The sequence below is a fragment of the Onthophagus taurus genome, chromosome 7 (assembly GCF_036711975.1).
Source record: "Onthophagus taurus isolate NC chromosome 7, IU_Otau_3.0, whole genome shotgun sequence".
Taxonomy (NCBI): domain Eukaryota; kingdom Metazoa; phylum Arthropoda; class Insecta; order Coleoptera; family Scarabaeidae; genus Onthophagus; species Onthophagus taurus.
Genome location: NC_091972.1, coordinates 38,783,109 through 38,807,281, shown reverse-complemented (window position 1 = coordinate 38,807,281; position 24,173 = coordinate 38,783,109). Strand labels below are relative to the sequence as shown.

Here is a 24,173-nt window from a genome sequence, read left to right as displayed (position 1 = left end):
CGGTTTTATTGAACAGTATATCATACATTATCTATAAATAGAAGTTTGACCTCCTTGTGTTTATAAATAGAATTTTAATGATAACATTGAAGAAAAAATAGAATTTGGGGGTTTGTTAAAAGAATTTTATCGTCAACATTTTGCAATGAAATTTCCGTGATATAACAAAGTTCACGACAAATACCTTAAATGTATATGTACATAATAAAACAAAAACGAATTTTAAAAAAACATGAAATAATTACGCGGACTTCCTGTTAGCTGTTTACGACATGCAAATTTCCAGACTTATATTATTACAAAAAAAAGTTGATTAGTAGCGGTGTTTTTAACCTTTAAAATTTTTTTTTATGATTAAGTTCTAAAATTAATTACTCTAATCGTATTGATGGCTTTAATAATACTAGTCCTTGGACTATTTACAAGTGTCAAGAAATAAATGGGTGTAACACAGGTTGAAAGTGTATTTCTCTTACGCGTGTGGTGAAAGATGACGAAACGAGGTGAGAGAAAGTGATTTTAAAATAATATTTAATGTTCCTTTTTTTGAAAGATAATATGTTTGCAAAGGAAAAATAATTATGTTGATATATCGATATCGTTTTTTGACGCAAATATGTTAATGAATTTGGGATGATGAAATATTCTGTTTATTTCAATTTTTTTCTCATACAAAATAATCTCGGATTTTATTTTTTCCTAATTGATAATTAAATTGTCTTATTTATTTTAAATACACCAATTAGAAAATGATGAATAACTTGAATTATTCAACCAAAATCCTGTTTTGTATCTGCAATTAATTAGATTTTTATTAAAAATAATCTTTCATTGAGATATTAATAAGCTTAATTTACGAATAACTCGACCTTTTAACTCGAAAATGCTTCGCGGTCACTTTTGTTTGCAAACATAGCGACAATGTTATTTTGCTTTTTAATGAATATTCATCAAATTAATTTCATTAAATTAATAAATTGTATATACACAGTGTCTGCCAAAAAGTCAGTAACATCCTGTTTTTTGGGTTCTATTGCAGCTAGCTTTCTGGAATTATCTTTGATGATATGATATGTAGGTTAAATTGTAGCTTATAGATTCTAATTTATGAAATGATGTAAAAACAATAAGATAATATTATTGAAATATCCTGGAACAAAATTAAAGATGAACCGAGATACACAATTCTTCCTTAGACAAAAGTTGTAGGAAATTTATCACACTATAATCTGAAAATATTTTTATACATACAGGATGTTCCATAACGACGTACCGAAAAAAATATTTGTTATTTTAAATGGAATGATATAGTTTTTATTGCGTGTTCCGATTCTACACACAAAAATATGTTGACTTTGATAAGATATAAGTATTAAAAGAGTCACAATATACTTTCGTCTAAACCGATTTCGGGCCCTGCCCTTCCCCAGTAAATAGAACCCTACAAACGTACAAAATCTTTTATAATTATATGTTGCAGTAATTTAAACAGAATAACTGAATAACATGAATAAAAGAGAACTTACGTTAAAATCGTAAAAAATTCATTGAGAACAGAATTGGCGGAAAAATGGTTGTAAACAGGTTATGTAACTGAGGTTAGGAGTGTTCATTAGGCGATTAAAGTAGAACACTACATGAAATCTAAAATCGACAATTGATCCGACTTAAAAACTAAAATCAAATTATGTATTATAAATTATAAAAGTGATAAAATGTTATTGCAGGACTAATTCTCCCTCGAAAGCAAAAACATAACAAATCAGTCAACATAACAATAAAGGCAACTTAACAAAAGCTAGTTTTTTGTGGGGACATTTGGGGCATGGGGTGCAAAATTGAGCAGCCTCCAAGCTTAATTTTCTCAAATTTAATTTTAAATTTTGTTCGCTCGCGAGAAGAAGAAAAATAATATAAAAAATAAATAATCCAGCCCATTTGTTATTGAAAACTAAAAATAATCTTCGCAAGAAACATTTTGACCTTAGCACATAAGAAGGAAACTAATATTTTATAAATGTACTACATAACCTAACAAAACAAGACGAAAGCCTCCGAAGATGGCGTAGATCGCCGAAACGCGTCAGGCAGAGTTTACAATAAAACCAAAAGATATACATTTAATTATTTCATATACAGGGTGATTCAAAAAACCGCTGACAGACTTCTAGAGTAGATAATACACTGTTGGAAATAATTCACGAGCACACCCTATATAATCTGAACGCGTGAAGATAAATCCATAATATTTGCGGAGCACAAAGGTTTACGGTAGACGAGTTTATTCAGGGAATTTCGAGTTGTTCCATCGCGGCATTGTTGACTGAGCCGCTCTTCCAAGTGGAACATTCCGTCGCTATGGAGACCGAAGTGGATGGAAAATACCGGTCGTTTTTAGTGTGGTGTGAGGGACCACATTGTTATCGTACTCTGTGCGCAATGGATGGGCGATCGCGTAACTTGAGCGAGGAATGTTTGTGGGTATGCAAATTGAGGATGTATCGTTCTGTGAAATTGCGCGTCGTCTCCAGTAGTCGTTATCGGCAGTGCAAAGGGCATGGCGAGAATGGTCTGAGGTAGGACATAGGTACCTTCAGCCGCGCCCTGGACGGCCCTGCGCGTCCCCATCACACGAGGATTGCGCTCTTGTGCTCAGCGCTTTACCGTCGTGTGTGTCCTCCTCAAGGCAACTTGGAGCTGTTTGGCCACTGGCAGGGGAAGGCGCACTCACTACACGAACTGTACGGCGGCGTTTGGTAGATAATGGACTGGCGCGCGCGTCGTGCGATACAGCGGATTCCAGTAACACCCGAGCACCGTAGCTTACGTCACGAGTGGGTCGACGCTAGGCATTAGTAGGTTGTTGAGTAGAGGGATATTTTGTTTTCCGACGAATCAAGATTCGAATTGAGCACCGGTGATGCGCGAATTTTAGTTCATCGGAGCCGTGATGATCGTCTACGCGAACAGTGTGTGCAAGAACGCCCTATCCACCGACAACCGAGCATTATGGTATGGGGTGCGATTACATATGGTGGACGTACACGTCTGTTGCGTGTATAGCAGACCATGACGGGTCAACGATACGTAGATGAGGTACTACGGTCCGTTGTGCTTCCCTACGTTCGGCGGCTCCCATGTATGCTATACATGCACGACAACGTACGACAGCACATCGGGCGTGTTGTACAGACCTTTGTGGAAGAGCACCGTATACGAATGCTTCCATGGCTAGCTCGGTTTCCGCATCTGAATCCGATCAAACATGTTTGGGACATGACTGGTCGGAGACTTCTAAGTTATCCGGCTTCCTCGGCTAACGTTGAGGAGCTATGGAGGCGAGTTGAGGTGGCATGGTTGGCCATCCCTCTCGCTACAATATAGCGACTTATAGACTCCATGCCACGTCGTGTAGCGATGGTACGCGAAGCTCACGGGGGATACTCTCGCTATTGATGTTTCTCCTCCCAGCAGAGTTGTGCCGTTCTCCATGTGAGAGTAAGTTATACTACTTTAGTACTACTTCCATACCAAATTTTATTGCGCTAGACACACGCGTTCAGATTATACAGGGTGTGCTCGTGAATTATTTCCAACAGTGTACATGAAAAATTAAGATAAATAGTCTTAATATACATGGAGTCGCAAATACCTCGTTAGCGAGATATAGCGGATCAAAGTTTCTTTAAAATGAAAAATTATCTGCTACAAACTTTTTTAAAAATATTGTCTTCGCCATTGCTCTCTACGCGTGTAAAGTGATCCATTATCTATCGATTGGTCTCTTACAAAACTTTGATCAAAGAAATAGTTTTTAAGAAAAACACGTTTGTAGAAAATTTGTTAATCCAATCAAAAACTGTTGCTGTAATCAAAGATTTGTAAGAGACCAATTGATAGATAATTGATCACTTTACACGAAAATACTGCCCGTTTGGCAAAATTAGCAGTGGACTTGAAAATATTTTTAAAATAGGGCTTTTTATTGCAGATAATGTTTAATTTTAAAGAATCTTTGACCCGCTATATCTCATTAAGGAGGCATTTGCGACCCCATGTATATTAAGACTTTTCATCTTTATTTTTGATGTATTACCTGCCATAGAAGTCTGTCAGCGGTTTTTTGAATCATCCTGTATATATTTAATTTAATTTAATTTGCCCAAAAAGAAATATACATATAAAGTACATACATATCATATATATATACAGGGTGTCACACAAAAAACGCCCCAAGCTGTAACTCTGTCATTTACATTCCGATTTTCATGAGCGGGTTATCAAATGAAATGGTTTCATGAATACTATGATTCATGCTACAAATAAATTTTTTCTAAGGCCGTCTTCAATTTTAAGCGATTATTAACTTTTGCTTTTCAAATTGCTCTATATATTTTTCTTTACGTCATTGGATAGAGATTGTTTTTCTGAATCCACTGATGTACAATACATCCATTTTGAATATAATTTTAGTAGAGAAAAGACACCTGTATATACAGGTTGCCACACAACAACGCCGCTAGCTGTATCTCTGTCATTTACCTTCCAATTTTCATGACCTAGCTATCAAATGAAATGGTTTGATGAATACTATGATTCATGCTACAAATAAACTTTTTCCAACGCCATCTTCAATTTCTAGCGATTATCAACGTTGATTTTCAAATTGCTCGGTATGTTTTTCTTCACGCTATTGGATAAAGTTTTTTTTTCTGAATCCATTAATGTACAATACATCAACATTAATTGTAATTGTAGCATAGAAAAACAATAAAATAGTTTCTGAACATTCTCTTAAAGTCACTTGTGTTATACTGTAGTGTGCCATGGGATAAATGAAAAACCAACTTATAAGTATCATTTACAACTGCTTGGGCATTGAAATAGCATTTAATGAGTGTTATCAATTTTGCGTGTTATTTTTTTCCATGGCACACTGCAGTATTACAGAAGTGACTAAGACAATGTTCGGAAAATGTTTTAATTGTTTTTCTCTGCTAAAATTACAATTAAAGTTAATGTATTGCACATCAATGGGCTCAGAAAACAATTTCTATCCCATAACGTGAAGAAAAACATACCGAGCAATTTGAAAATCAAAAGTTGATAATCGCTTGAAATCGAAGATGGCGTTGGAAAAAGTTTATTTGTAGTATGAATCATAGCATTCATCAAACCATTTCATTTGATACCTCGTTCATAAAAATCGGAAGTTAAATGACAGAGTTACAGCTTACGGCGTTCTTGTGCGACAACCTGTATATACAGGTGTCTTTTTTCTGCTAAAATTACATTCAAAGTGGATGTATTGCACATCAGTGGATTCAGAAAAACAATCTCTATCTAATGACGTGAAGAAAAATATATGGAGCAATTTGAAAAACAAAAGTTAATAATCGCTTAAAATTGAAGATGGCCTTGAAAAAAATTTATTTGTAGCATGAACCATAGTATTCATCAAACCATTTCATTTGATGCCTCGGTCATGAAAATCGGAATATAAATGACAGAGTTACAGCTTGGGGCGTTTTTTGTGTGACACCCTGTATATATAGGGTACAGCATAGCTGATTACTAGAAAACTAGAAAACCAAAAATAAATACATATATATCAAAGTAATAACCAACAAAATAAAAATAATTAAACTTAACATTTTGATTCTTGTTCCTCAAGAAGCCTGCGCTTCAAGGTGCATTTAAAAGATCTATTAGATTTCAACTGAAAAACATCTGAAAAGCAATTATAAATTGTAGGTGCTCTGTACGCAAAGCTACCACAAAATTTAGCAGATTTATGTTTGGGAATCGTCAACAACTTCGTTTGTCTTAGATTAACATTATGTATTTGCGATCTTGGTACTAAGATACAATATAAATAATAAGGCAATTTGTAAAATATTACATTGTATAACATAACAGCTAGCAAGAGTGTACATCTAGGTTCCATTTTTAAGATAGAATATCTTATGTATATATATCTTATGGGGTAACATGTTCTCTACGATCAATCGAGTATGAAAACCTAAGTCCGCTATTCTGAAGTATTTGAATACGATTTTTTAAAGTAGCTGATAGAAAATTGTAGTAAACGTTACTACAGTAATCAAGTTGACTTAGAATTAAGGAGTTAACAAGTCTCCATTTCAATTGTGGTGACAACAATGACTTAAATTTATATAACGATTTTAAATTATAGTAGCACACACCAATTTTCTTATTTACATGTTCCGCAAAATTAAGATTACTGTCGACAGTAAGACCTAAGTTGTTGGTCGATTCAGAGAACGCTAAGACAGTTCCATTGAGGTGTATAGGAACCGATAAATTATCGATTGCTCTTCTGCGAATGTTGGCCGACCCGACACGCATACATATAGTTTTTTTCGCGTTAAGAATTAACCCGTTAGCAGAACACCACTCACAAATATTCTTTAAATCAGAGTTAAGCAAGCGCACCGTGTCATCAACACTGATAATATCACAAGAGATGTAAATCTGCGCATCATCCGCGTATTGATGAACCGAACAGCTCGTCACTACATTTGGCATGTCTGCCGTAAATAAGTTGAATAATATAGGACTCAAAACACTTCCCTGTGGAACACCTTGCTTGACTAGGATACCGCTAGATATATTACCATTAATCTTTGTATGTTGAGATCTGTTCACAAGATATGACTGGAACCAATGTACAACGTCTTCTTTACATCCATAACGGACTAGCTTGGCTATTAGAAGCTGATGATTGATGATATCAAAAGCCTTACTAAAGTCCAGGAATACAACGAAGGTAACTCTTGAGGCATCAATGGCACAGCACCAATCGTTCACAATTTTAGTTAACGCGGTCGTTGTGCTATACTTCTCCCGAAATCCAGATTGACAATCGTGGGAGTAAATTAGTATGATTCAGGATATGTACTAGCTGTGAAGCGACAATGTTCTCTAATATTTTAGATAAGATAGGTAACACACTAATCGGTCGTATATATTAGTAACAAGGACCCACACCATGTATAACAAATCAGTCAATATAATAATAATGGCAACTTAACTAAAGCTACTTTTTGTGGGGGCATGGGATGCAAGTGGTGTAAAATTGAGCCGCCTCCAAGCTCAATCTTCTCGTCCACTTACACAATTATTTAATTTTTATTTCTATTTTTGATCTTTATTTTCGGGAAAGGATCCTTCAGACATTGATATAACGATGTTGAATTGGGAACCACTTGTTCATTTAGGCTAACAATATTTTGGTTGTTTTTAATAAACCGGTTGATTTCGTATGTTTCCACCAATACCATCAGGTTGCCCATTTTTGCAAAGTAAAGGTGTCTTATCCTTATTGACTAGTATGTTTTTTAGGGTATTTTTATTTTTAAATGAAACTGTTATATTGTTTCTATAAAAAATTCTCTTAATTTTGGAACAGATATCTCCTGGAAATGTAATTGATCTGTATGATGTATTTTCATTTTTCGTGGTGTTGTGTAGGGAGGTTATATTCTCTAAGTCGAATTTACATTGTATTTTTGAGATGAGTTTTTGTATATGTTGTTGTGGAAATTTATTTTCACTAGCAATCTGCTGAATGACCTGAATTTCCCTTTTCAGTTCTTGTTGAATGGAACTATTGTACTCGTCTGTGTCGGTTTCCTATATATGTCAAACTTTATTTTATCTTGACATCGCTTCAGTATAAAGTCCAGAAAATTAATCTTACTATCATTCTCTATTTCCACCGTGAAATTGATTTTGAGATGTAGCATATTAATGTATTTGATGTTCATTTTTGATAAATACAAGGACATCGTCCACGCATCTAATCCATAAAATAATTTCTTCTCTGTGTGGGTTGTTGTTATTAATAACAATTATTTTCCAAATTGTTCATAAAAATATCAGCCATAACCCCACTCCGCGAGGAACCCATTGGAAATAAATCCTTGTATTGGAAATATTTTCCATTAAACAGGCAGAAATTTTGTTCTAAGCATAGTTTAAAAAGGTTGTGTATTCAGTCTTGTTGTCGTCCTTTATTTCTGCCTTAATAAACTTTCTTAAGATGTGTTTACGTGTTTCGGCTGTGGGTATGCTAGTGAACAAATTGCTAACATCAAAGGATATCATTCTGAAGCTATCTGGCAGTTTTAGTTTATTAATTATTCCAGGTAAATGATTACGGTTATTAATTGTATGTTCAGGTTTAAAATTAATACCATGTTTGACAAATCTTTGTAACACTTTTGCTTAGGTTGTAAGTGCTAGATTCAATTGAACTAATTATTGGTCTAATTGGCATATTATTCTTGTTGTTTGGTAAGGCGTATAGTTTTGGTATTTGTGGGTTCATAGGTATTAAGTTGTTGCTGTCATTCTTTTATTACTGTTATGCTGCCTTTAATCGTCTGTTTGGTCCTCTTGTGGAAGTTAATGGTTGGATTTTTATTTATGTTCTCAAAATTATTTTCATTTAGGAACTCATCCGTCTTCCTTAAGTATTCTTCCTTCTTCATTATAACCATTTCTGCATTTTTGTCTACTGGAGTTATTATTAGACCATCATCTTTAATTTTCTGTTTTATGTTCTTGATAATCTTGTGTTCTTCTTTTGCTTTCTTGTCACTCTTTCTTCGCAACTGTTGTCGGTTCTTTTCTTCCTTTATTAGGATTAATTGGATATCTTTGTTGATTATATTTTCTCTTTCATGTCCTTTTATTGCTGCTTGGATTTCTATTGACAGCATTGGTAGGTCCATTTGGTTTTTTGAAGCATATTTTAGTCCCTTCTGCAATAGTTCCTCTTCTTTTTCATCAAATATTGTGGAAGTACTATTTGTCAGCTTAGGATGGAACTTATGTGTTTCTCTTTGTTTTTCAACCTTTCTCTTTCTATGTTGTTGATTGTCTCTCAATTTTTTAAGTTTTTTATGCTTTTTCTTTTGTATTTCGTTTAGGATTAAATTATGTGTTTTGGCTTCATTAATGATTTCTTCACTATAATGTGGTGAAAATAGCAGTTTACTTTTTGGTAATTCTTATAGAGGTGCATGTTGAGTAGATTCCGTTTTCTGTAGTGATTATTAACTGTCTTGCGCATAGATTGAGCTTTCATTTTATTTATTTGATGTTCCGTTAAATGTTGTGGGTATTTTATATTTGCAAATTTAGGAAAAATTCCCTCTTTAAGGCATATCTTTAGAAATTTGATAAGATATGTTGATACTTGCCGCTTTTAGGGTGTTCAAAACTGTAACTACTGTTTTACCATATTTAATTGTAAAAAAGTCGAAAAGTTTAAATGGAACACCCCATATTTGACTAGCTTATCAGATAGAGAATTTAATTCTCTACAAATCTTCAGCACATGTCTCTATACCTATCAGTTGGAGTTTTTTAGATATTGTGCAATTAATCAAGATCATGCAAAGAATGGCAGATCTTGTTCATTTTATGAAATAAGACCGTGAAAATACGTGATTAAGCATTAATAATGATTTTAAACATAAAATAATAAAAAATTCTCAACCAATCTTTATTTTTAAGTGTTCAAATATCTGCCTTGTGCTCCAAGCATAGATGAAGCCGATTTACGAATTCGGCTTGCACATTATTTAGCGTTTCAGCAATATTGGACCTCCACAACTAATCCAATGTCTCCCTTACCGAATATTTAAAAGGTTTTTAACATCCCTGGAATAATGTGCATGTGCCCCATCGTGTTGAAATATCATTCCTTGTCTAGTTTCTAAATCTACATCTTCTGGCAACTCTTCTTCAAAAAATGTTTTGTAAATTTGTTCCGTCAGTATACCATAAAAAAAAATGGCCTAACTATAGTTGGTATTACGGTTAACCCGTTGCTTTTAAAAGTAGCTTCCATATTCCATTTAAAATAACATATGTTTATTTCGGTACGTCATTATGGCATACCCGGTATCTATAAAAATATTTTCCGTTCATAGTGTGGTAAATTTCCTACAACTTTTTTCAATGGAAAAACTGTGTATCTCGGCTCCTTAATGCTATTTATATACTTTGCCGCTTACGTGGGACATCTGTATATGTTAAATTGTAGCTTTAGGATCCTATTTAACATTTTATGTTTTAATATAAAAACTATAAGATAATATTGTTAAAAATGATGATTAATGGGATAATCATTAGACGCAAAATGTTTTTCCACCGAGACAAAAATTAAGCTCTAGGTATCAACAATCCTTATCGAAGTCAACCTATTTTTGTATAAAGAATTTGAATATGTAATAAAAACCATGTATTTCATTTAAAATAACGATTTTGTAGTCTACTTGTAATAAGTGGTGACTATCTTGGAAATATTTTAGATCCAAGGTCGGAATGAAACCAATTGAAACAATCTTATAACTCATAAACAATCAATTTATGGAAAAAAATTTCAGATAAACCTTTCATCATATGAAGGGAAAAAATATTCTGTACAGTTTTCATTGCTTTATAAAACCGCCGTCTATGTCTTTAAAGTGTTAAAGCCATTTTTTTAAAATATAAGAATATCGTATTGTGTACGGCAAAAATTCAGAATGTAAAATCAATTTATCTCATGGCAAAATCTTGCTTATCCTTGAACACTTTATCGCGAACATGTTGATTGATGATGTTATACTTAAAATAAGCCAGTACACATTTAGAAAAAAATTAGGCCAACTCTATTAAAAAATTTATATTCCAACTGAATAAGGATGATATTTATTAAGTATATTATGGAGCACAGTATTGGTTATCGTATTCCCATGCTGATGAGTCTGCTGTAATTATTAGCGTGTTACTAGAATACGTTTTGAGGTATTAGCTTAAACTCATGACATTCAGAGGACATATTAGTATATCTTCATAACAATTCATGCTACAAACAAATGTAGGGCCAAATAACTTGAAACAAGAAGAAATCTGAAGACTTAGACACCGAGAAAGAAGTCTGATTAAATAATGTCAGATGCTGAGACTGAATTTTTAGGAGAAGATGACGAAACTCATTTTTACAGATCAAGTGATCTCTTAACAATAGTCGTTCTGTTCGCAACATTTAGTCAATGATATAACAGTTGAATCTAATATCTTCAAAATCTGCCAAGTGCGACATAAGGATATTTACGCTGTAATTTTATGTATTATAAAATTTCGGAGTATAAAATGTATGTACAATGTACATTTTATATTATCAATATGTAGACTTTGAATATTTACAAACGATAATAACATAAAACCTAAAACTAGACTCTAAAATACCACCGTCAAATTATAATTTGAAAAACTACTCACATCATCATCTAATAATGAATAGTTGACGTGACATACAATACATCCCCCTGTGAGTTGGCGAGGGAATTCTCCGAACTGTCTCCCTATTTTTATCATCACAATATTGTTTTTAATTAGTTCAACCTTAATCGCCATTTACAAATTAAACACTTAGCTTTCAAAGAAAAAAATCCGACGATTGGTGAAAATTTGATTTGGCCCAGCAATTTTTTGTATGTTCACAAAATTAAAGTTATCGTAAATATTTTTCCATTCAGGTTGATGAAAGTAGTGACATAGCACAATTTGTCGCTTTAATAAAAGTTATATATAAAAGTACTTTAAAAAAATGAATTTGTAGAAGGATTTTGTCATCTTCTTTCTGAAAGTACGACAGAGACAGATATTTTTCATGTCATTGATTCCTTCTTTACTAAAAAGATTTTGACTAAACAGAGACTTTCGTTAACAACCTGGAATATTGGAACATGTGTATTGAGAACAATCAACCTGAAATAATATGCGAATTTAAACGGAGCTTTATGATGTGAAGGCTAAATAAGGTGTGGTAGGGCAGGATGTGGATAATCTAATTCGAAAATGTAGGCTGGCAAGTTTATTTGCCATCATACCTAGCAAAAATTCATTGGCCAAGAGAACAATATGTGTTTGCCGCAGGAACTCACGTTTAACAGATATCGCCGTGCAGCTTGCATCTTGTGGCTACTTGATTATGCCTATTGAGGTCGATGTAAAAAGAACGTAATAATGCAGCTGCGATTTTATGATCGTTTTATGAGGTAACTTCATGATAACCATATAACCAAGTATTTTGTGTTCAAGAACTTATTCTGTGGTTTTTTAGACATACTCGTTACATGATTAATGACTGCAACATTATAAATTAACTGCTATTACTATTAGCTCTTTTGTCATATTTTGGATCAGTATTTGGTGCGTCATGTGTTGAATGCGGCGGTGGGTTTTCCCCTCTAGATTGTTTTCGTCAGTTATACTAAGTATTCCACTATCTCTTTTACATAGGAACCCACTCCCATACGTTTCATTCATAATGTTGGGACTTCATTTCAGTACGATGCTTTGGAGTACTCTTTGATGAATGAGAACTTGCCCACGATATTATCGTTTACACATGTTCATAATATTATTTCTACAGAGTAGTTTTCAGGAATAAAGCTATTTTCGATGAGGCTAATATGCCAAGAAAGTGAGCGAAAAGAAGGGTTGATGCATACTTAATTTGCTTTTATTTCAATAATTGGTGGGCATACTGCATTTTCAACACAAAATCTCGTTTGCATTAATGAGGAGATCACCAGGTTATGTTGAGAAAGTGGGAGCCGCATGACCACAAAGTTATGCCGGATCAGATTGTATTGTACGTGTTCAAGTTATTCTGTATTAGGTGGAAGTGAGGTGTGCGTACTTGATAAGCAGACTTTAATATTGGATCTTTTTTCAGTGAAGGTTTTGAAGAAACGTGTTTGCACTCAAAGACCCCATTCATTTGACGACTTTTTGTATAACATGTTTATGGCCAATTACTTGATTAGAATGGACTAGTGTATCAAGGAAAACAGACCTCATTTGTTAGACATTGTTTCTGCTCATGATATTTGCGCATAACATGCTTTTTTTCTGCTATTATTATTGCCACAAAAAGATTTTTATTATCAGTTTCTAGTAATTCCTGCGTAATATACAGGATGTGATAGCTTGTCCAAAAATTTGAAACAAAGTTTCTATCAACTTACCCTCTAAGTTGAGATACAGGGTGTTGAAATTTAATAAAAAAAAATGGTTTTTTGCTAATATGTCCGGAACCGTTTATCGTACAGAAAACACCGTTTGTAAGCATTTTCTACTCATAATAAGCTAAGTTTTGTGTGAGAAAAAATTTTTTTAAAGTCATAATTGGTGATGATTTTGAAGGAATAGTGGTTGTTTTTCTCCTCAACTTCTACGCCACTGGAAAAACTACGGTTTTGAAACGCCCATTTGAACCGTCAATGTTTTCTATGCAAAAAAGGTATTGTAGGTATCAACTTATATGTTGAAAAACATGGTCAATTTTTTTAAATAAAAATTTTATTTTACAATTAAACAAAATTTATGTAAACGTAGAACAAGTAACAAAAGCAAACGTTAACTTCTTAATATACGATATAAGTTATTACAGTATTTCTTAATAATAACTTATAAATTATTTTTAACAAGTCAACAAGTCCTGTCAACATAACAATTAGTTTGTACCTGCAAAAAGTAAACTTGCATTACAAAATTAAAAATTAATTACACAAACGCTGAAATGTGCGAAATACATTACCTTTACGGAATGGCTTGCAGTAATTCCGTTGAAACAAGGCGGTTGTATCAAGAAAGACATCGTGATCGCCCAGTACCACACCATAACTTGTTGTTTCTACATAATCACCAACGACTATGGGAAAATGGAATACTGCTGATAATGGGTGGCCTATGGAAGTTGCAAATCCCCAAGTAGAAAAGGCTGTCCTCAACGAAATTGATGAAAATTCGACCACAAGTACCAGAAAAATGGCTTACAACTTAAACCTATCTCACTCGACGGTTTGGAGAATTTTGAAAAGGCAACTTTTGTATCACTACCATATTCAAAGAGTACAAGCTTTATTGCCAAGAGATTTTTCGTCAAGATTTTTCTTTATAAACTTGTGTCAAGTAAGCTACCACCTTACCTCACCAACAAAATTACTTACAGAACGGACATTCATAATATTAATGTACGGCGTAAGGACCTCATTGACATTCCTCGTCACCGTACCCAATTGTTCAAGAAGTCTTTTAGTTATAACGCGGCATGTGTTTTGAATAAGTACAGTCTGCTTTTTGCTCAACCATCGTTTCGCACTTTTAAGAGGTCTCTGCGTCTTAAATTGCTTAATGACTAGCGCGTCGTTCTACCTTCAACTCGAACTAGTGTATATATATATATTTTTTTTCTTTTTAGTTTGTTAGGGACATTTATTAATTTTTATTTGTTTAGGCCCTTCATTTTTTATATTTTTTCGTTTTTACTTATCGGCTACGATAATTGTTTCAGTTTGAATTTAATTTTAATTTGTTATTACTTTGTTTTGTTTTTTTTTTTATATATTTCTTTTTTTTTATGTATGGGATTTCCAGGAAGACCAGAGCGCCATAAATCGGCTTACTGATGGAAATACCCTTTGGCAAACTCTATACTTACAATTAGTTATTTTAATGTATTACTTACATTGTAGTATTCTTTTATGCCAATAAACTATTATTATTATTATTGGCTTTATGCAAGACAAAATAGCTCAAAATCCTCAGTTTGGAGCCGAAGTTCTATTTGCCGATGAAGCATCTTTCTCGAAAGATGGTATTTTCATTTTCACAATAACCACATATGGGCAGAAGAAAATCCACTTGAAATTGCAGAAGGCCATCATCAGCAACAATTTTCCGTAAATGTTTGGTCTGCCATCGTTGGTGATCATTTGATTGGCCGACATTTTTTACCGAACAGATAAACCGGTGCAGATTATCGACAATTTCTAGAAGAAGTACTGCCGGAACTGCTGGAAGATGTACCGCTTCAAATAAGACAAAACATATACTTTATGCATGATGGAGCTCCGGCCCACTTTAGTTTGGTTGCTCGCCAATACTTGGACGACGAATACCCAGACCGTTGGATCGGTCGAGGATCTCCCGAACTTAATTGTTTAGATTTTTTCTTTTAGGGCATTCTGAAAACCCTAGTCTACGCTGCTCCAGTTGAAAATGTTGACCAATTAAGAGAGCGCATTATTGTATCTTGCGACATAATTCGGAACACTCCGGAAATATTCCTGCGTGTTAGACAATCAATGCGTCGAAGAATTGCTGCGAGCATTGAAGCTAACGGCGGACATTTCCAACATTTAATTTAACTGTGTATGATTTGTAATTGTTTTTTTTTTAATTATGCAATTATGAAGTTAACGTTTGCTTTTGTTACTTCTTCTAACGTTTTAGTAAAATATTATTCAACATAAAAGTTGATTTTTCTCGAAAACGGTCAACTTTAGAGTTCATGACCTTCAGTACCTTTTTTGTGCAGAAAATATTAGCGGTTCAAATGGGCGGTGGGTCTCAAAACCGTACTTTTTCCAGTGGCGTAGAAGTTGGGGAGAAAAACAACCACTACCCAAAATCTACACCAATTCTGACTTTAAAAAATTATGACTCGAAAATGGTGCATTTTAGAGGGTAAGTTAATGGAAATTTTTTCAAATTTTTGGAGAAGCTATCACATCCTAAAGTCCTGCGCATATATTATGAAACACCCTGTATACTATTTTTCAAAATTTGACCGAGTATTTTTTCGTTTGCTACATCACCAATAAAACGATCTGTATACACATCAAGTAATTTATTATAAATAAATAAACAATTTCGCAAAACATCGAAATCAACCTCGACAAATTTAAACGTTCAATTTCCAATAATAGCAACCTTTAAACTTCAGCTGACTCTGTGACGTCTCTCGTAACATATTTTTTATTAACTTATGGCAACGAAACAAACTGTAAAGTGTTCAGATTCATCGACCTTGACAACAAACAGGTACAAACGGTGTAATAAAGATAACCACAATCGGTGCCAATTTACTCACGTCAACCGCGACATAAATATTATCCCCACCGAAGAAAACCATTTCTTTTATCTCATTTTTATTTCCATTATTTTATCGGAAAATACGGTTTGCGGTCGAAAATATCGCACTTCCTACAATTTTATTGCACGTGTCGATTTTCCTCGACACGTGTGTTACAATAACATCAGGTAGTAGATCCGAAAGCAAAATACATTGGGGAGTTTAAAAAAATACATTGGGGTGACTTTTTTTTATCTTCATAAACGAAACTTAAAATAAAACAAGTTGAAAATAATTTGATTGTAAATTTTATTCTAAAGTCAACCCATAAAAGCAAAAAGCTCTAATATCCCTTGTAATTAGATTTTGAACCTGGGGTTACTAAAACCAAAGTGTATATCGTCTAGACGGTGACTCGTCTAGACTCGGGACAATGCTCTCCTCCAGCCTCACAGGTAGTAGTACGTTGGCATCTGGGGGCCCGTTGTTGTTTCTCGCACTCAGAGGCCAATGCCAAGCGGTCCGCGTCCTGGGAGAGAGCCCCCGCGTCTTGCCCCAGAACGGTTTTCGGCACCCGAAGGTCATCATCAAACGCAAACAACGGTGAAGAGAACGAAATCTCGTCTTTCTCCTTCTTCCTTATAACGTTGTCGTTTTATTTAGTTCTTTTTTGTTGTTGCTTCGTTCTTCTTGAACTTGACGAGACGGTGTCGATAAACTTTCAATGTGCAAAGCAACGTAAAATAATTCCACTTTGTATTTTAAAAATAATTTTGCCGTTGATGCATCCGTTTATACGGTATGGTGTTTATAAATAATACTGTCACGTGTATAGTATCATCAAAAAAAAATCGCACACGAGTCGAGTAACTTGCTGCATCTATAGATATCACAGTTAAGAAGGACTTCGGATTTATATTTAGAGTCTCCACGTGCTTCTCGCTTAATCGTGCCGATAGAGGTCGTTCTGACGATTATTTTTAATCTGCGATAACTATATTCATTGAAACTTTAAACTATTCAGCATTACTCTTTTGCATGTCAGGTATGTTTTTGTATTTAGAACGTTTAAATAACACGTAGTTAATTAAAAACACTCAATTACTTTTAATATTCATGGAGCGTTTCAACATCTTTATATAATCCTTTGTTGATCCAGAAAACGTGCAGCACTTACTTATTTCAGACTTGATTGGACCAATAAATAAACAATTTTGTATAGCAATAAATGGTAGGGAAATATGATTATTTTAAACTGTTAATGCGAGAGAAAATCATCAACAATTTTCTTATAATCACATTTATCACAATTTGGACAACAAACAAGTTTTTTTTTGTTATTACAGATTATGTGGAATACGGCGACTTCAAATTAAATTAATTAGATATTCTGCGCAACTCAAATTAGCAAAAATTAGTATTAATAGCAAAAATGCATGGAAACCTGTTTTTTTTTCTAGAAACAGATAATGGCAAAATTTTTTGTTGCCAACTTGTTGCTTGGGATGGTGTGGAAAAAGTTGCGGTTGAAATTAAGAGTTGCTCAACTCAAAATTTGCAAATAATCAAAGAAAAGCTGTTTTTCGTAGAAATAGGACATGACAGAAATAAATTTGTTTCATTTGCTGCTATAGGAAAAACATTACAGATAGAATCGATCCGAAAGGGCAAATGCTGATAGAAACAATTTTCTGCCCATATTTGTCACTATAGATGATAAGTAATGCGAGTCAATTCAAATTAAATAGATAAAAATTTCTGCTCAACTCCAAATTTGCAAAAATTTTACAAAAACCTAGATGTCCAAAAAAAAATTGAAGATATAACTATTTTTTTCATATTTGCTATTATAATGAGATTGGTATTATAATGCTCAACTCAAAATGTACAAACATGCAGGAAAAACTGTTTTCTAGACAAATGGGAAATGGCAGAAATAACTTTTATTATTTATGTGTTGCTGCAGGTGAAGAGAAATATGGTGCAGTTAAAATCTCGAAAATTTTCTTGCTGTATTTCCCACTGTAGATGATAAGTAGTGCTATACAGTTCAAATTAAACTGTTAAAAAAATCTGCTTATCTGGAATTTTACAGAAATTCAAAATAAATTGGTTTTCTCGAGAAACGGGAAATGGCAGAAATATTTTTTCCATATTTGTTATTTGTAGATGCTATGAAATATGTTGTGATGTCAATTAAGTTGATCAGAAATGTTGCCCAACTCACAATTTGTAGAAATTCAAGAAATTACGCATTTCTAGAAAAATTAGATATGGCAAAAATAAATTTCTTTTCATATTTATTGCAATATACCCCGAAGAATAGAATATTAAGTTGATCAAAAATTCTGTTCATCTTGAATTTATGAGAAACCCCGAGTTTCAAAGAAATATGGTTGAAGAATTTGTGTTGAACCCAAAATTTGCAAAAACTCCAGATCAATCAGATTTTCAAAGGAATAGAAAATTACAAATGTGTGTATTTTTTTATATTAGCTTGTTTAAAGATGCTGTTATCTTGGCCTGTTATTTTTGAATACTTTTTTCCGCATCTATCGTCCAGCAGAACTTTCCTCGAAATATATCTATAAGTGTGACATCTTTTCATTCTAAGCAAAAGAGTACATCTAATTTCTATTCTCTGGTCTTGAAGTGTCTTACGTGCTGGAAATAACAAGTAATCTGCCAGTAATTAGAGCTATCAAGACCCGACTCAAGTCTCAAAGTGAAAAAGCGACTTGGTTCAATGATACCGTTAGGCAGGATGCTAAACGACGGCATCTACACTGGTTTTGATACGGATTTAAGGTGTAGTTCGTGTTGAATCGCCAGCTCTGGAACTTTGGATTCTATCGATATATCGAATTTCAAGAATTCAATTTAATTGGTTTGGGTTCCTCCTAAGTAGTTTTTGCTATTTTCAAGTTTTGGTTCTGAACTTGCAACCAAAATAGAGACAATCCATTTGATATCCCAGTACGAACTAAGGGTTACCAAGGATGATGAGATGAGTACCACCAAAAATTCTTCCTAATATTTGCAGCTAAACATCTCAGTCAGTCTGGGTAACCAACATTTTCTGTCGAAGGTGCAAGTTCATATATTATATCACAGCAAATAAAGTCGTGGATAACATTTTTTACGACAGCTTCCTGTTAGAGAACATTTTCAATACTAGTGATCCTCTTGACAGTTTCAGCATTATGGTCTAATTGGCCAAGTCTGAACTTCTTCAGATGTACTCCGATGGGGTTCATAGAGCAACTTCGATCTACAAAGATTATCTACCGCATCTTGCTCACCTTTCGAAATTATCACTTTGTGTTTGCTGGTGCATTGAACAACTGGAGCTGAACTTGCACAGGGAAAACAACAAAATAATGGGGAAGTCTCTTTTAGATGTAATCTTTGATCTGTAATCTTCTGTCCTCTTAGGAAGATATCTGACTCACGTTACCAAAAAGCTCGATTATACTCTTTGATGAGGTGTGCGACAAAGTCTAGAAAGTCTACAAATGACAATTTTTATCTTATTATTTTCGAGCGTATGAAACTCTTGAAAATATGTTTCCAGGTTCTTATTTCCTTTTTAATTCCTCCCTCGATCATGAGATGGCGTTAACATTTAATTTACGTTTAATGTTTAATAGATGGCGCTTTTAATTATTATTTTTTTTATGATCGCAAAGACCAAACCTCATAATTCGTAAATATAACTTTATAGATTGATTTAATTAAATTATAAGTATAAAAAATTCCTATTAGAATATTATAAGAACTTTATCACGTCATGTATAACTTAATAATTGAGATTAAAACAAGTTCTAGGTAATCGATTGTTCTGTTGCTCTATCTCATTGGTGCTTGCTTAAAACATTGTCTGAAATGTTCTTGGAAGAAGGGTTATTGTCCATGCAACTCTCGCGCATGCTCTCTTTCTTGAACATTTTGTATGTAGGTACACTTTCCGGTGTCTCTTTCTCTGGTCATTTTCACTGTTATCTTTTGTGACGTCGCGTCGCACCGTATTGGAATGATCCCCGTACTCTTTGTTCCCGTCTTTGTTTAAGAAGAGGTAAGATATGATTTCTTTATTTTTATTAACAAATATAGTTGACATTAAAGTATTTTTTTTACTGGTAAAATTGATAAATAACTAGAAAGTATACAAGAAAATTAATTTTCCTTAACTTTCTAACTTTGATTTTGAAGGTTTATTCAATTTAAGCAATCTTGATTGGTTATTAACACACAACTCTTAGAACTACATTATACTAGGTGAATAAGAAATCTAATTATTAAGTGAGAGTTAGCTTTCACTGTGTTATTATCCAAACAAAATTAGTTTGTGTAGTTTTCCATTTTCACTTTTTTTTGTTACTTTCAATGTTTTAAAAAGTTATAAATATACAGTTCAAATTTAAATTGCTATATATATATATATATATATATATATATATATATATACTTTTGTTTAATTATTCAAACGCGCAGACGTTGCCTGTGAACTAAAAGTGTTTAATAACAGTAATTTTTCCACGTGCAGAGTTCGCTTTATCGTTGCCAATCGCGTCATCTTTATCTAACAACATACAGAGATATATGGGTGTTCTCTGAAAGTGGGATTATATAGTGATTTTAGCACCTACATCTCTATTACCTAATTCGAAAAGTTTTATTATCAAAAACTATATATACATCTATGTGAAACCATCGGATTTATCGTATTTATATAAAAGTTTTCGATAACGTTTCTATGTCGTATTTCGACAGAACATCCTGTAGTGTAATGTATAAATTGGTGCGATGTCGCTAGTATCGCCTCGAGGCTCGAGGCACGACAAGCAAGCAACCTTGGATCGGAACGCTCAGCTGTCTACCGTTGATCAGCTGTGGGCTCAGGCGGCGAGTCCGTCCGCGAACGCTGTTATTGGCCGAAAGTAGTGACGTCACTAGAGCGGGGAAATAACGATCAGCTGTTTATGTGGCAACTACGATCTCGTTGTAGACTGACTGGTACCGCTATAGAATTCCAATTTTTACTGGGGAGAGGGTACAAAATATGGTAATTATTATTAGAAATATTGATTTTTCTTTTTAAATAATTTGTTTCTACGCTAATTTTTTGCTTTAAATAACAAATTCTATTCTAATATATTATTTTATTTTTTATATATAGTTTATATACAGGGTGTCAGCTAAAAACTTCCCCAAGCTGTATATGTATGATCACTAGAATTTTTTCTGTATTCAAAATAAAGTTGTAACATATTAGTAAGTTCATTACAATTCATGATTTTTTATTAAAAATGAATTTAGCAAGAATCAAAAGTTCAGGAAATTTGAAAAACTCAGTAATTACTATTAACACGTTCGATACTGAGCCTTCTGCAGTAGTTTTTTCCCGTGTACCATTCGTAGTTTCTTTGATTTTGAGATTCAGGTTTGTGTTATTTACATGTTGGTTTAATGTATATGTCGCAGGCAAATGGTTGTTTCAGGCAAATAGCTTTTTCCTAGTCAGATACTATCTGCCTAGGCAAATAGTTTTATTCAATTTATTTCAGTCTAAATTCTACATTCCTAGGCAAATAGCATATGGCTAAACTATTTTCAGGCAAATAGCTCTTTAAACCAACCCAACCCCAGGAATGCTTTATTTCTTTAAGAGAGGCCTGCACTTCACAGTCACTGTTCTCTGGGCAAGGGATGTCAAAATGCCCTAAAATACCACGAAAAGGTGTACTTGTTTCAAAAATAACATGATGTGCAATAGTAGATGCCATTTCAGCAACAATTGTCTAAACAAGGAAAGTTTTGTATTTAGTGTTTAAGTCTTCAAGAAATAAATCGTTTATTTGTATTTGTATTAAACTTAATAAAAGTATATGAAACTGTTATGCATTTTTTGAAAATGATACGCAAATAATTTGACTCGTTTGACACTCATTAATGACTTTAATTTAGGAAAAGTAGGTTGATAACGATAGGAACTACTTTATTTTATTGTGAACAGGTACCTACTCTATATTGCATTGCTGTATCGAAAAAATGGTATTTGCCTAAAATAAGCTTATACATATACTATTTGTCTTGTCCAATAGTATTTGCCTAGACATTTAATGATAAAACTGTAACCAACTACTGTTTGCCTAAACAGACAGTATCTGACTAGGAAAAAGCTATATACCTGAAATAACCATTTGCCTGCGACATATAAGATCTAGTCCAGATTACTGGACTTTGAATTTCTAAATTCTGTACCAACTTTTTCTAAATACAACGTAATGTAATAATAAATATTACAAAACATAATTATTATGCCCTGTGCCAGATTCTGAAGCATGGATCTACGCATAAACCAGGATTTTCTTGACATATCGGGCAGTTGTATTTGGATTTCTCATAAACTCCACCTCGCTACATTGTCGACACCTCTTCATCGCGGATTTGTATTTTTGTGTGGAGGGAACTGCCTCTAGATAATGGAATTCTGATTGTTGGTCTGTGGTTGGCCTAGTATATCCATCATTGAGCTGTAGCATATCCTTATAACTTCGCTAAAAACTGAATAATATGGCAAATGACGCTGTGGAAATCTTTCCCGATATTCTCGTACTGATTGTCGAGCATTTCCATTTCAAAAACCATACGCGAAAATTATATCAGCATACTCTTCAGTGCTATAAGCGTACATTTTGAGTTTCTTCTTGTATGTAATAATTAAACCTTACAGCAAACTGACATATTACAATGACAACTTTGTTTTTGTTGAATGTTTGATTTTACTGACTATTAATAAATTCGCTGCAGAAAACTTTAAAGTGTTATAATTTCGTAAATAATTGAAATAGGACATATGTTCATTAACATTTTTTTTTGGTAATTGTGTTAACTATCATATATCAAAGTTTGAAGGTGAGCAATAATAAATCAACCTGTATGTAATAGGCATTTCACATTGCAATGTCTATAAGATGAAAGAACATTTTTCTGTACCATCTTATGGTTTTCCTTGGTGATGTACTTATTGTAGGCAAGAACACACTCTGGTTTTATTACTTGTTTTCCTTTTCTATTTGATGCTTCTACCATTCGATGTTTATACATTGTTGATATAGTCACCAATCTCTTGTCCTTCCAGTGTGTAACCAACACTGGACCTTTTCTTTTCCATAGAGTTTTTTTTTTCTTGAAATAATCTTTTCTAAATTTTCGCAAAGTTCCTACAAGTTTCGTCTTCCTTTTGAACAAATATTTTGCTAGCCGTACACTATTTATCCGTACTTATGCCTCTTGTTCATAATACACTGCCTAAATTTTAGGTGTCCTCGCCAGTGAATCATAGATTCGTCTATAGAAAGTTGTTTCATTGGAGAAACCAACTGCTGAATGTTAAGGATATGGCAAAACCTATTCCTGGATATACATTTTCCGAAAATTCGGTGAAACTATCCAATTCCAGATAAAGGACAGAGTCCAATCAGTTTAATTAATTTAGGTGGCGTCACATCTTTCCATTTCCTAGACTTTTTTCTCGTATTTTCTACAACCGGCACTGATGTTGCACGATTATTTCTTTCAGTTGCAATTTTATTTATTATATGATCGTCAAAGAATAATCTGAAGTAGTCAATAGGTTTGGAATTATAGCCCAAATTCGGGAATTTATCTAAGAGATCAGTTTCCGTGTGAGTCTAACTCATTATCAGACTCAGACTACAAAAGCTAGTGTAGCAGGAGGTGTAGAACCATTTGAGTTTATTTCATCATAACCAGAAGGGAGGGCCTGAATCGTTAAGTGATAAGTCAGAATTTTCAAAAATCTATCTATCGTCACTGAAAAAATCGTTTCCGCTCGAAATTTCTGATAAATGGTCAACAATGTACTCTAACTCAGCTTCAATAAGCTTTCTTTTTGTCGTTGTAAATGATCTTGATCCCTTTTCTTTGTATTTCGCGTACTAGAGCTAACCATAACACAGAATCCTTTATTTGTACAGTTTCAAACATGACATGAAACTCGTACTAACCCAGGAACTGCTAAATTCTCTGTTGCACTCATTGTGCAAGTAACTAAACACAGCAGTAAAGAACAAGAAGTGGGTGTACTAATAAATGCAGATGCAAAGGGTATTCCACGTATTCGTATTTCAAACATGAGACAACACTATCACCATCATCAATCAGCCTATCACCACAAAAGCAGCCTAGACTTTCAAGTACA

The 24,173-nt window shown here is 33.6% G+C and overlaps 2 protein-coding genes across 4 annotated transcripts in view; one reads left to right on the top strand and one right to left on the bottom strand.

Moving 5' to 3' along the window:
- Positions 1–24,173, top strand: part of LOC111428712 (atos homolog atossa) — an 82,090-nt gene that overhangs the window by 16,029 nt on the left and 41,888 nt on the right. The window contains exon 1 of one of the 3 annotated variants that reach the window (XM_071198311.1): positions 19,933–20,021. The exons of 1 other annotated variant lie outside the window; for it this stretch is intronic. Coding sequence is in view for 1 of the 2 variants with exons in the window: in XM_071198309.1 (XP_071054410.1) it covers positions 21,009–21,011 (3 nt within the window). In the remaining variant the exon portion in view is untranslated. Of the gene's footprint in view, positions 1–19,932; positions 20,022–20,924; positions 21,012–24,173 lie in introns of those variants that run through there. One more of the 3 variants, XM_071198309.1, reaches the window with a different exon arrangement.
- Positions 1–24,173, bottom strand: part of LOC111419082 (translation machinery-associated protein 7 homolog) — a 66,588-nt gene that overhangs the window by 16,961 nt on the left and 25,454 nt on the right. The window lies entirely within an intron of this gene.